General features: G+C 39.8%; 2 protein-coding genes across 3 annotated transcripts; both read left to right on the forward strand.

Moving 5' to 3' along the window:
• The first annotated feature begins 7781 nt into the window (after positions 1-7781).
• On the forward strand, positions 7782-11074 carry p2ry12 (purinergic receptor P2Y12). Of its 2 annotated transcripts, none has more exons than XM_007566692.2 (3): positions 7782-8242; positions 8524-8765; positions 9752-11073. In XM_007566692.2, the coding sequence occupies exons 2-3, from the start codon at positions 8532-8534 to the stop codon at positions 10577-10579; spliced, it is 1062 nt and encodes a 353-aa protein (XP_007566754.1). In that variant the 5' UTR covers positions 7782-8242; positions 8524-8531; the 3' UTR covers positions 10580-11073. The 2 variants fall into 2 exon arrangements, with proteins under 2 accessions (XP_007566754.1, XP_007566755.1); XM_007566693.2 differs by lacking the exon at positions 7782-8242 and adding an exon at positions 8251-8341 and having other exon boundaries at positions 9752-11074.
• A 98-nt stretch (positions 11075-11172) lies between these two features.
• Positions 11173-13057, forward strand: LOC103148075 (P2Y purinoceptor 13-like). Its single transcript, XM_007566694.2, has 2 exons — positions 11173-11638; positions 11816-13057. Exon 2 carries the CDS (start codon positions 11825-11827, stop codon positions 12770-12772), a length of 948 nt encoding a protein of 315 aa, XP_007566756.1. The 5' UTR covers positions 11173-11638; positions 11816-11824; the 3' UTR covers positions 12773-13057.
• Positions 13058-13585: the final 528 nt, after the last annotated feature.

Below are 13585 nucleotides of genomic sequence, written 5' to 3' on the forward strand. Positions count from 1 at the left end.
TATCAAACTGCGAACTGAAGCAGAGGACCATCTGGTTTCCTACTTCCCTTTCAAAACACTGCAGCAATAATAAATGAATATTACTGAACACTCATAATGCCATGTGTGTTAAACTGGATGAGTCCAGTGTGACACTGTGAAAATGACGTGAATTTTAAGCTCATATCTGAAGAGCTTCTTTTATTTCGCAAACGCTCATATGAAACCTGGGCACTCTCACTTTTACATACACAGGTAAAATAATAAGAGTGTGAGAAATTAATAACATTTTACACAAACATAAAGTTGCATACTTTGTAGTATGTATTTTTGTACTTTTTAAAATGGAATTCTAAAACAACAACAACAAAAACAAGGAAATAAGGAAAATAATAGTGCTTCTGGAAAATAAATTAATTGTGACCAAGCACACAAATGTAAACATAAAGAGCCTTTGTTTTTTACTCGTACGTTGGAAGCAAGCTTGTTAGAAGGCCTTCCATTGTATTCCTTGACTTAATCTAGAAACCAGATCTGGACCGTTGAGCGTGAAGTGTCAGAAACCATTTCACATCGGAACTATGGTAAAACATCACGGTCGTAACTCATCTAACTTTAGCTGTAAACTCAATGTTTTTTTTGTTCTTTTTTCCAGAAAGTAAAAGTGGCAAGTATTAGATGTAAGAAAATCCTAAAGCACACTGTGAGTTTATGTGTTGCAGTAAATGGCATTTGCATTTTAGAACAAAAATACTTTCTACGCAGCCCGTTCCCAACCCTGGGGACAGTGGAAGTACTTCAGCAGGGGGTCCTTCGGTTTGATTGGGTGCAGATGAGGTCTTTGGTTCCCAAACATTTTCCAGGTGGACTGGTAGAGCTTGGTGTTTGTATATCTCATTAAGGGTCACTTCACTCACTTAGGCACTTTACTGAAAACATCAAAGTACCTCCTAATTGTTGTGCTTCCCATCTATGGACACCTTCTCAATGAGCCGAAGCCGTCGTATTAGACTGCAACAACTCTCAGCTTTATCGGTTCTAAAATACTTATTGCATGAGGCAAAAATTAAAACTCTCGTAATCAACACCAAACAACAAGAGAAAAAATAAGTTATTAATGCAAGGCAGCTTTTTATTGCAGTATCTCCAGTTGCTCGACTTTCAACACACACTGCCATTTATATGCAGGTAATGTCAATACACAGAAACTTTGTTTCTGTGTATTGAACAACACAAACTGTTGTTAAAACGGATTATGTTGGCAAATGCCGCTCCTGTGGCGAGACTTTGCTTCCAGGCAGAGCTCCTTCCATGTTTCTGGAAACAACATCTCATTTTGCACTTTGCTGTAAATCCAGCCTGTAATTTAGATGCAAGCTGTAAGAGTTGACAGACCCAGCTGAGGAAACAGTGAACACCTATAAATAAGATGGGACAGCACCCCAGGACTTTGTTTTTGGAGGGTTCTGTGCAAATGCATTCTCCAGTTCTAGTAAACAGGGCTTCTTAAATATTCAGATGACAGTAGAACCCGCAGTCGTCTCAACATTTTTACTTACATCCATGCATGTTGCATGTTATCCTTGCACGTAACCAACAGATGGCATCGAGGGTTCAGTCAAAAAAACTAAACAAAAACAAACTCTCTTCTGTAACTGCAAACGAGAGGCTGTGGCAAACTATTCATTTTGTAAGATTTACATATGGAAATCAAAAACTCAAGAGGAAACGCTACCAGTTTCCAAGAAACTTAGTAAACAAAGTTATTTTACTGAGCGTTTAAGGAGTTTAACAGGCTTGGTTTTATTTCAGCCGTATTACATGACATCATTTGAATCACCTGCTGTGGCTTGTCTGCCTCTCTTAGATGTTAGTAAGATGAGATCACAGGAAAAACCCGACCTCTACAGATTGGCCATTACTACTGAACGGTAAATGATGCGTTTCCTAATGCTTTGTTTAAAAACAACAACTACAAAAGGTAATCTGCTGCCTTCTTGTCAGTCAGACACTCACCCGTGAAAAAAAAAAAAGCAAATGTTTAGGCATCTTAAACTTCTTTTTAAAATCTTTCTGGCTTCAGAATCCTTTAAGGATCTGCAAACTTTATTTGTTGCTTTAATCCGTTGCTCCGGATGACTTCTCCGGTTTTTCTGACACTAGTTGTTGATGTAACGCCTTGTGAACAGTCCCTTGGCCTTTCAGCTGCTCGCTGTTTGCACACAGGTCTGAGCCGAGCACACATCGACACCGTGTCAAATATGCCCAGTATCTCAAACAGGCCGGGCCTCAAAGAGTGCTGTTGTCCTGCTGTTTTCCAGTTTTCTTGGCACAGCTCTCCATATTATTTTCTCAACCCTAAACCCTAAAGTTCTCGTCTTTTATAGGAATTCTGTGTGATTAAAAACAACGTAGTGCATGACTGGAGGGCAATGAAAGGGATACAGGATTTTTGTACAAATATAAATCTCTGGTGTGCATTTGCATGTATTTTTGTACATCAGCTCTTTTCGTGCTTTTTTGGCCTGTGTCTATGAATTTTGCTCACTTGTGCCATTTCGCATTTTGGCTCTTCGTTAATCGCCGCCTTCACCAATCGTGACAATATGAACTTCTTCACTGTTGTTCTGAATTGATGTTTGTGCACATCCTAATAGAATGTCAAACTTTGTCCCAATCTGAATTTTTTTTTACATCTAACATGTTGTTTTTTCAAAGGACTGCCTTGTATTTAGCTCCATTCATACTTTAAGAAGCTTCGGTGTCCCAGTTAAAGAAATGCATTCACACAGCATAGTCAGTTCGTCTTGGTTTCATTCACAAATAATTATTTTGCATGACAGCATTAGTATAATACAGTTCCTGCTTAGCTTCCCATTTTACCTCACAAATGTCTGTAGATTGTGTCCTGTAACTTTGTATTTTTGTGTTTTTATTATATAAAGCACTTTAAGCTGACTTGATGCTGAAATGTGATACAAATAAACTTGACTGACTGATTGATAAAGCTCAGAAAAACTTGAGAGACCGAGGCAATACATAAAATTGTATTCAGAACACTAAATAAATCACAGTAGACGCTAAAAAAAACAAATGCACTTTCATCAGTTGATCTACTTTGGATGCTGAATACCGGAGAAATAGGGAATGACTGCATTTGTGAAGTACGGTTGTGGTACGCAGGTCATTCTCTGATGCGTATTGCAGACGTCGGACTCGAGTTCTGCAAAAAAAAAAAAGCCGTTGCCAGGAAAACATCTTTTTGTGAGCAGCAACCTGGAGGAAGTTTGGAATCAATAAGGTTGTTTGCCAAAAGACGCCAAAGTCCAGGAGCCAGTTGGATCCCCTGATGCGCCTGTGTGCGTGCGTCTGTGTGTGCTTATCCCATTTTGATCCAGAGAGTCAACACACCCTCAGTGGACATGCGAGACCAATAAGAGAGGAAGGAATGTTCTTAAGTCAGACATTACGAATGGAGAACTAACATGGAGCCCACAAGAATAACACTAGCAGCTGCTACTGACCGTACCCTGAAATTCTTCTTGATAATTAACACTAGATGGTGCACTAGAGCAAGATTTTGAATTATTTTTTTACTTTCGGTGCCTAAAGGTCGAACTGAACTTGGAAAGAAAGCTTTTCCATTTTCTTTAGGCTGTTCTTACAGATTTTTTTTTTAAGAATAATCCATCTGTAGAGGTTTGAAGTGAAAAAAAAAAAACGTAATTTATTTATGACGGCGTTAACTTCTCCCGTTTTTACAATGAATGTTCTGTAATCTCTGTGTTCAGCTGCTAGTCTTGGCCGGGGTTTTCTCGCAATAGAGTTTTTCAATTTCTTTTGGGATTCTCGTTGGAAAAAAAAGTTAAATAAAAAAAAAAAAACCTCCCTCCTTTTGTACAAAACCTTTGGCCTATGACTCGCCGCGGATTTGTCCGCGTGGATCCATATGGAAAGCAGACGTCCGGATGCCTACACCGGACGGAATACCAGCAGCAGCAGCAGTAGCTAAAGAAACCTTACACTGTCAAAACAAAGCTTGGCCTCCACATTTTAATTGTGCATGGAGAAACAAATGTGAACAGCTGCCAGAGGAAATGTATACACATAAACTTAGACACGCAGGGAGTCGCAAACAAATCACAACCGTGGGCCACCATGATTGTTTTTCCTTCTTTAGGTGCCAAAAAGTTTCACTGCTGCGTTTTTCGCCAGTTAACCCGACAAAAAGATCAACGGTCTCTGTCTGTCAGGAAGGGGTCAGGGGTCACGGTTTAGCATCACACTGGGTCTCCGTCAGCGAGCCTCGTCGGTCCTATGCTGTAATTCTTGCTTGGTTTTATGTTTTCTCTCAAGCAAAAGGCGTCTCGCTTTGTTGCTTCTGCCTGAACTTGAATCACAAATGGATTCTGAAAGGACTGCTAAAGGTGAGTCTCAATGGAGAGCAGATTTAATTCTGCCCGCCGTGTAGTTATTTGGACTCTGCGAGCGGCAACTGGTCCTGTGGCACCTGAAGGTCGAGGGGTGACGTGGGAGCTGGAACAATCAATGAACAGACATTGTGAAAGAGAGCATGTGTGCCAGTGGGACACTTAACATCTTTAAAGTGGAAAATTAAGGCAGATCAGTTTGACTTATTTGCTTTGTTACTGTCTTAGGTGTTTGAAAACATTATGGTAAATGAAATATCCCATCTGTCTGAAGCTTAGCATTCGCATATCATTTGCTTATGCTTTGGTCTAAAAAATGATTAATGCAAATTGGAACGACAGAAACAAGATTACAATCTTGTTTTTTTTCCCCAACTCTGAGTTTATCTTATACTTTTTGAACGTATGTAAAAAATAAAGAAGATAACAGAGAGATAAGAGTCAGTTGGGATAAAAGGGTCAAATATAGTAGATTAAATTGCATGCAAAGGGAGTTGATAAAAAAAAAAAACTGCTATATGAAAGAGTAAAAAAAAGACAAGGGGGACTCGTCAACAAAAGGAGAGAATAAAGACGGGCCAAAAAAAAAAAGCACAAACACTGGACGGAAGAAGATTGGAGAAAGATGTTGTGGACAGGTTTCAGGTGTTTGGATCATTAAGAAGGCATCTTTTGAGATACAGAAGAAATGAAAAATATTCAAGAGGAGTGCTTGATGCCGCATTGAGGAGGAAACATGATGGTCTGGAGATGCTTTGGTGCTGGTGAAGTGGGAGATTTATACAGGGTTAAAGTGAAAATCCACTTCACAATGCCACAACCACACAGAGTGGACAGTGCTTGACCGGAGCCAATTCTGTCCAACAACCAGAGAATGACCCAAAGCATAGCTTCAAACCACTCAAGACCTGTTTAGAGAAGAAGCAGGGAGCCAGTATTCTGTCTATAATGGAGTGGCCAAAACCATCTCCAGTTCTCAACCCTACTGAGTTGTTGCAGGAGCACCAAGACTGTCTGGCTGTGGAAGAAGTGCCCAGTCCTGTAAATAGACACTGAACTGAACAATTTGAAATTTTACAAGGAATATTGACATGAAGCTGGTCCTCTGCTGTATGATGTGCACTTAATTTACTTCTGATCTGAAGCAGATGTGCATAGATCACAGCTGTGGAAAACACGACTGGATGTACAGCAAATGTGAACGGACAGGAAATCGATTCCAGATACAACACACTGAGTTTCATACCGTTTAGCTGACATTCATATCTACGACACCAAACATTGTTCAAGCACACTGGAAGACTTAAATAAGCTTTCACTAAGAAATGCATGTATTCTAGATGTGCCATTCTTGACATAAAAGCAGGAAGTTGCTTTTATGTCTGCTGGCTCATCAGAGGATGGAGGGCAGAAAGAGACACGAATCAAGTAAGAAAAAGAAGAAGTGAGAGGCAACATGATCCGGCACCGGTTCTTAATCTGTGATAGAGTCGCTCTTGTCTGTAATTCAACCAAAATGTCAAAACACATCTATGTGTTTGAAGTAGAATGTAGTTTGGTTTTATTTAGATTATTTCTTGATTATTATTAAATGTAAGGTTACATTAGGTGGACATTAATAGGCATGACTCAGTTTGTGGAAGTTTCAATATGTTAAAAAAAAAAAAGATTGCCGTTTGTTGCCAAACTGCTGGAAAGAGTCACACAGATCAAATTTAAGACAGAGAAGGTAAAACGTCCAAATATTTAAACCAAAGAGTTTGTTTGACATCGTTGTTTATGGTGTAAGAAATCAAAATTCGCATCAATGTGTGTCTTTTGTAATTATCAATAATTATAATTAATAATTGGTTATTAATGAGATTTTTATCAAGTTAAAATTTCTTTAGGTGAACCAATTGGGTGGAAATTCTTCTGAAACCTCAGAGGCATCCTCCCGGCTCCTGAGGCCAGGAGGATGCACACAGTGAGCACTTTCTGTTCTTTTTTGTTTGCTTGTTTTGGCTTCTGACAACAGGGAAAAATAAAATAGAGATATTCCAGCTCATTAATGGTCATTTCCTCTTTCTTTGAACTGGTTCCTCTCTGCCATGATCTTTGTGTTTACGGTATTGTTGAAGACCATAAAAAAAAATTTTGTTGTGTTTTTATGACGTAAAGCACTTTAAACTGTCTGCTTGCAGAAACGTGCGATACAAATAAACTCGACTGATTGTTTGACTGATATGACGAAACACAATGCAGCTACAGGAGGGTTTCAGAGAATCTTGGCTCAGTTCGATCGGTGGTCCTTGAAGAGCGTGCGCCAAAATGAACGTCCCTCAACCACATGACCCCTCAAGTCGACTGCTTGTCTTCGGTAGACCCTTTACAGAGAGAAACTGGGACATTTTCAGTCACGTACTTTGGACCCGCAACCTCTCTTAACCTCACCTGGACATCTCCTCATCCCACCTCATCTCCTCATCCTCAACCCCACTTCCTGTTCTCATATTTCCTCCACTCCTCGTTGCTTCACCTTCCTTCTGGGAGATAATTGATGAGGTGAAGACTCGGTTGTCTCCTCCGAAGCTGGCTGCAGTGTTTGTTCTACGCAGGCACAAGCACAGCAACAACAACCAAAAAAAAAAAGGCAGATGATATTATGCTCTGTGTGCTACTTAAGTTGTTCAGTTTAACACAATATCAAGTTCATGGGAGACAGAGGTGGGTTGCTGGTTTCTAAATGAGCTGGAAACTATGATAAAAAAACTTAAAAAAAAAACTAACATGCTAAAAATTACAGCGCCATATAGTGACCTGGCATAACTACAGCAGATTCAAGGTTTTTTGGGAGCAAACAAAAGCAGTGGCAGTTTCTAGACAGCAGACTCGTGTAAATGTAACCTTATGCTAGCGTAAAATTGTCTGAATGGTCAAACTGTGGAGGCTCCAAAATAGATTTTCTTTATCCCTAACCTCACCATAGTTGCTTTTGGTCAGATCCTGCTGCCAAGAAATGGTAGTTGTAGGTGGTGAGACCCAGGTATGAAGAGTAAATGATGGTGTAATGACGAATTGTACAAAAAAAAACAAAAAAAAAAATCCAGGCAGCACAGGTGGGCAGAGACAAGGAGCTCAGACACTGGTAGCAACTGGTAACCCAGCTAGAGATAATGACATGAGACACGACACGACTGGGATCCGACAAGGAGCTAGAGACACGAGTGGGTTTAAATACACAGGGAAGGTAATCAAGGAAAACGAGGGACAGCTGGGGAAAACCAAGGGGTAGAAAGGACAACACAGAGACTCAATTAACTGAAAAGACACAAAATCCAAATCCTCACAGACTTATCCAGACATCCGCATTGCACAACTTGGAGGCTCAGTGAGCTCCTGCAGGCTGGTTCCTTTTTGCACAACTGTTGCAAAAAGGAACAAAATTGCAAAGAGGAAGCACATATCTGTATAACAGAGGTCAAATGCTTTAAAAATAGAGATTGCAGGAAAGTAACTGTGTTTCTTGGTTTTTTGTGTGTTTGTTGTTTTATAGATGCTACAGTTTTCACATTTTTCAAATTCAGTTTAAAGAAAGCCAAAACCCATATTAAAAATTTACAAAAGCCTTCTGATTAGCTGCTATGCACACCCAGAAATTGTATTGTTTTTTTGTTTTTTTTACGACTTGTTGTCTCAGGAAAGAGAATGGAGAAATGAGAATGTCATCCTATGATGACTCAAAAACAAAACTGCTTAAAACACAGAGACAGTCACAAAACGCCATAAAGCGTACGGAGCATGACATCTGGAAAGAATACTGAGAAGAGATACCAAGAAATCAAAACGACCAGGTCGGTTAAGAAATTTATATTAAATTTGCAACAACAAATTAGTGAGGAAGTGATTCTGCTGTGAGATAGGGCCTTCAAATTGATGAACAAAACGCCACAGTAAGCCGTGTTTAGTAGTTTTTCAAGATTTGTCTTACACTTTTAGACTGAATTGTATTAAAGTCACATGATGTATTTATTTGTATATTATTTTAAATAAGAAACACTGTCTTTTGTTGTGTATTTTCTATTGATTGATTCATATTTTAAGTGACCCCACATTTACTTGTTCTTGCTTTTAGCCACACACATGGATGGAAATGCAACCCTTCAGCTGTTCCCCAACAGCACCTGCTCCCGCGACAACGCTTTTAAGACGCTTGTTCTGCCCGTTTTGTACTCCTGTCTTTTCCTGGTGGGACTCTCTCTCAATTCTGTCGCAGTCTGGGTGTTTTTTCGCATCCCGTCTCGCTCGCACTTCATTATTTACCTGAAGAACATCGTTGTCGCAGATGTTGTCATGACGCTGACGTTCCCCTTCAAGGTTTGTTGCATTTATATGTAGCTTGTGTTAAAAAATAATAATAATAATCAGTGGCTTCTATGCCCTCCGTATGTACTGGTGCTGCTGGTAAAGATGAAAAATAAAAAATACACCTCCGAGGTTTATCTTTGGTTGCAAAGGGGAGAAAATTGACTTAGTCGCTAAATTATTGGTTCCACACTAAGTTTAAAATGTGCCTTTATATTGATCAGAAAGCTTAAAAAATTAACCACCAATAACTTAATGTGTTCTTGGGTATATCTATGACAATAGATATGCTGTAGGTTTCTTTCATTATAGCCTTATTTAAAATGGGAAAGACAAAAGGACGTGATATTTGAAATGGCCAAATAACACCCCTGTGATGTAAAACTTCACAGGGGTAGTTATACTACTATAACATCCTATAGTATGATAGACACACTTCACAAGAGTATAAATCACAGTCAACACAAATGAAACTGGTTGTTCATAGACTGCTCAGTGCAGATATATAATTGGAAAGTTGAGTGGAAGGAAAGCTTTCAGTAAAAAGATGCACAAGCAGAAATGTCAGTTGTGAAGCAAGGTACATTCATGATTTTCACTCACAAAGAGGGGGCTACAGCTAGTTTAAAATAAAAGAAAAAAGGTTTTAAATATGCAATGAACATATTCCCTTCTTCATTGGTGGCAGTACATGTGGTGGACTTTATTTGGTTTATGTTGTTAGGTTTTCAAGATCTATCTCCTATTAAATTTCTGTTGTCAAAATTATCCCAGAGGATGAAAAATTGCTTAACAAATAGGAGCTTCTGAAAATCTATAAGTAATAAATCTGGACTAAATATCTGGTGGGAATTAAAAGCCTTTTCCTCGATTTAATAATTAGAACTTTGTAAATCTCAAACAAACTCAAACTGTGTGAATGTAAAAAAAAAAAAAAAGAAAAAAAAAAGAAAGAAAAAAGAGGCAACCCTAAAGGAATGAACACTTTATTTTTGCAGGTGCTGTCCGACTCCAACATGGCGCCGTCACACATCAGGATTTTCGTGTGTCGAGTCTCCTCCGTGTTGTTTTACCTCACAATGTACATCAGCATCCTGTTCTTCGGGCTCATCAGCATCGATCGCTGCAGGAAGACCCTGATGCCGTTCAGAGGCACCAACTCTGCCCGTCTGGCCCGCAGGAAATTCCTCTCGGGGGCCGTCTGGAGCTTTTTGCTGGTCCTCTGCCTGCCAAATGTGATCCTTACACGAAAAGCCCCAACTTCTCCATACTTTAAGTGCAGTGACCTGAAGACAGAGGCTGGTCTGTTTTGGCATGAGGTGGTAAATCACGTCTGCCAAGTGATTTTCTGGGGAAACTTGGTTGCCGTGATAATATGTTACACTCTAATTTCCAAAGAGTTGTACAAATCCTACTCTCGCACCAAGTCCCACTGCCCTGAAGGGACGATATCTTTAGCAGCGAGGACAGAAACAACTCGGAAGTCTCCCCAAGCCAAGAGAAAAATGAATGCAAATGTATTCCTCGTGCTAGCGGTGTTCTTTGTGTGCTTTGTGCCGTTTCACTTTGTACGAATCCCCTACACCATGAGCCAGACTAGAGGGGTTCTCTTTGATTGCAAGCTCCGGCTTTTCTTCTTCCAGCTAAAGGAAAGCACACTTTTCCTCTCTTCCCTAAATGCCGTGCTGGACCCTCTGATCTACTTCTTCCTCTGTCGATCCTTCAGGACCACTTTGTTCAAGACCCTGCGGCTGCCTGCCGGTACCTGCAGCTGGCTAACAGAAAGAGGGTCAGAGTCTGTCAGAGACTCGTCCACAGCCACATAAATCTGCTGGATATAAGGTAGAGTTTTGTGACCGGGCACTGGATATATAAACTTTCTGTGACAGACTGCAGGGCACTTCAAAAATGTCCTGTTTTGAGAATAGTACATATGGTAAAATGAGAAATAGCATCAAATGTGATACAATATGTAACCAAAAGCAACTGAAAGTGATGAGAATTTAGACTTTTTATTTTCATGATTTTTTTTTTTACGACAAAAGTTGCAACAGTTGCATGTCTGTTTCTGTTCCCTCTTCCTATGTATAACAATCAACAAGTTTCTTTTCTATGTTGTTATGCCAAATGACTATCTAAAAAACAAAAAGTATGATGACATTTTGTGTCTTACATATTTCATTTTTGTGTTTGTCCTTTATATGTAGTTTCTGTTTTTTTCCCCTTCAGATTAAGTTCTAATGACTGTATACATGTTTTTGTTGAGTTGTGAGTTTTCTGTAGATTTTGCAACATACTTCATTAAACACCGAAGAAACTGACTCCAGATATGTTTGTTTTTGTTCAGCCAAATCGTGACTCGACCAACCACATAGCAGAAATTCAGTACATTCAGCTGTCTGAGTGTGACAAAGATGGCTGACTGAAGCTCTGACTGAGAGTATCAGAATGGGAAGGATGGAGCAGGCGGGGGAATTAAACAACTTTGAATGAAATTCAGCATTGTCTAAATGTCAACAATTTCAAATGGGAACAAAGCATCTTGGGACGTCCCTAGAGACAAGACAAAAACGAATGCAATTGAGCATCTTAAGTTGATTGTGCCTGTACAACAACTAAAGGTTTTGATTTAAAAAGCGGGAAAAGTAGAACAGCAATTACATAATATCCATTTCTTGTTGTCAGGTTCAAGTTTCAGGATGCATTCAAATGCTCTGGTTGGACACTGCAACAAATGTTTTCTTACCTAATGGCAATTGCAAATCAGACATGCTGGGGGAAAGCAGGAATAAGATGTAAAGCAGAAGTCATTCCCCGTTCCTGATCAATCAGAAACGTGTTCCAGGTCATTTCGGAGCCCTGTCCTGACCCTGTCCACAGCTGACGTAAGTCCAGACAAACTCTTCTGATTTCGCGATGTTGCTTTCGGTCAAGGGGGTATCTGTCAGGAAGACTCATTAACAACATTAGCAAGTCAATCAGAGATGAAAATCAAGTGTCAGTACTTTGTTTGTTTCTATGTGCTTCTGAGAATTGTTTGTTGCCCCGATGTTTCCCGACAGATCCTGAGGATGTACGGTAACGCGTCAAACATCTCGGACTGCAGCCCCTCCAGCCTCGAGGCCACGAAGGTCGTCGTTGCCTGTCTTTTCTTCGTCATGTTCCCCTTTGCGTTACTGCTCAACGGGCTCGCGGTCTGGGTGTCTTTCCACCTCCGCTCAGTTTCCACTTTTGTAGTTTATCTCAAAAACCTTGTGCTGGCTGACATGCTCATGACATTGACCATCCCTCCCATGGCCGCAAACCTGCTTCCTGGGGCAAAAATTCAGATTAAGGTCTTTACGTGCCGTTATGCTGGAGTCGTTTTTTACACCAGTTTGTACACCAGCATAACCTTGATGGGTCTCATCAGCGTGGACCGCTTCTTCAAAATTGTTCGGCCCTGGGGAAGCACGCTGGGGCAAAACATAGTGTTCAGCAAAATAGCATCCAACTTCGTTTGGGTTGTGCTGTTCGGAGGTACGGCTGTCCCAACTATGATTCTGACTGATGAAACTCCTCGCAATGACTCGGAAGACAGCTGCTTGTCCCTGAAGGGGCCAGTTGGGTTGACTTTTCACAGGTACGTGGTGAGCTTTATGGAGATCCTTTTCTGGATTTGCAGCGTCCTGACTGTGTCTTGCTATGTCTGCATCACAATGAGAGTCCTGCAGTCCTTCAGAAACTCCGGGAGCAACAACGGCAAAGGAAAGAAGAAGACCAAACTACGGGTCTTCCTGGTTCTCCTTGTGTTTTGTGTGTGCTTTGCTCCCCTCCATTTACTACGCATCCCTCTTAATCTGCATCAAGTTGATGTCTGCAATCAAGAATGGTTGCTCATATTGCACGAATTAGCCATCTGGGTTGCTTCCACAAACGTCTTCCTCGACCCGTTTCTGTATGTCCTCCTGTGCAAAAGCTACAAAACCAAACTGACTGACATGGTAAAAGGAGCAGGCATCTGCATTTTGAACAAGTGAAACAAAGAAGGTGACTGTCAAAAATAGAGACTTCCTCAGGTTTAAAAATGTTTTATTAAGAGAAAAACAGGGAAAGGGTCATTTTTAACTTTTATGTTGCACAGCCCTCTAGTGACCAGATGTAGATTGACATCTTTTTGAGATTAAAGGCTGGTTACACAGGTTACTGTGTTTTTCAAACCTTTTTTTAAAAAGTATCATCTCAGTGAAAACTAAAGATTTCTCTAAATTGAGAGACATTTTAAATCAGGGTTTTTTTTGTTGTTGTTGTTGTTCTTGTTTTTTAGTGTGTTGTGTTTTTTGCAAAACATAAAAAAATTAAAGAAAACCATTAAACAATTAAACAATTAAACAAAAACCATGACGACAAATATGCAGAAGTAGTGCATTTTTACAAGATTCCCAGGAATTACCCTCAAGATCCAGTAGGGAAAGGTTTCTTCAAATCAGACTCCCAAATCCAACATGGCCACTACATCTTTAAAATATAGCTGTAGCCACTGCAATCAATTTGGGCTTGTTGTTATTTCACAATACATGGTCTGACTTCGATTCATTGATTTCAATTTCTTTCTGTCATGCTTCTCTTTTAAATGGTTCCTTTTTATACAGAAATGGTTGAGCTTAGTCAACAAATTAATTTTTGTCCATTAATAAACTTTCTGTTTGCCTTTGTAAATTCTTGATACCAATTTTTTTTTTCTGAGTTCAGCTGAAATGAAACTAAGTACCATCAGTGATTCTTGTAAAAGAGTTTTAGAGTAATCGTAATGGAGACGAGACAGAAAGAAAAATATTGCTTTGGATTTTTGT

This window comes from Poecilia formosa, unplaced genomic scaffold (assembly GCF_000485575.1).
Source record: "Poecilia formosa unplaced genomic scaffold, Poecilia_formosa-5.1.2 Scaffold197, whole genome shotgun sequence".
Classification (NCBI taxonomy): Eukaryota; Metazoa; Chordata; class Actinopteri; order Cyprinodontiformes; family Poeciliidae; genus Poecilia; species Poecilia formosa.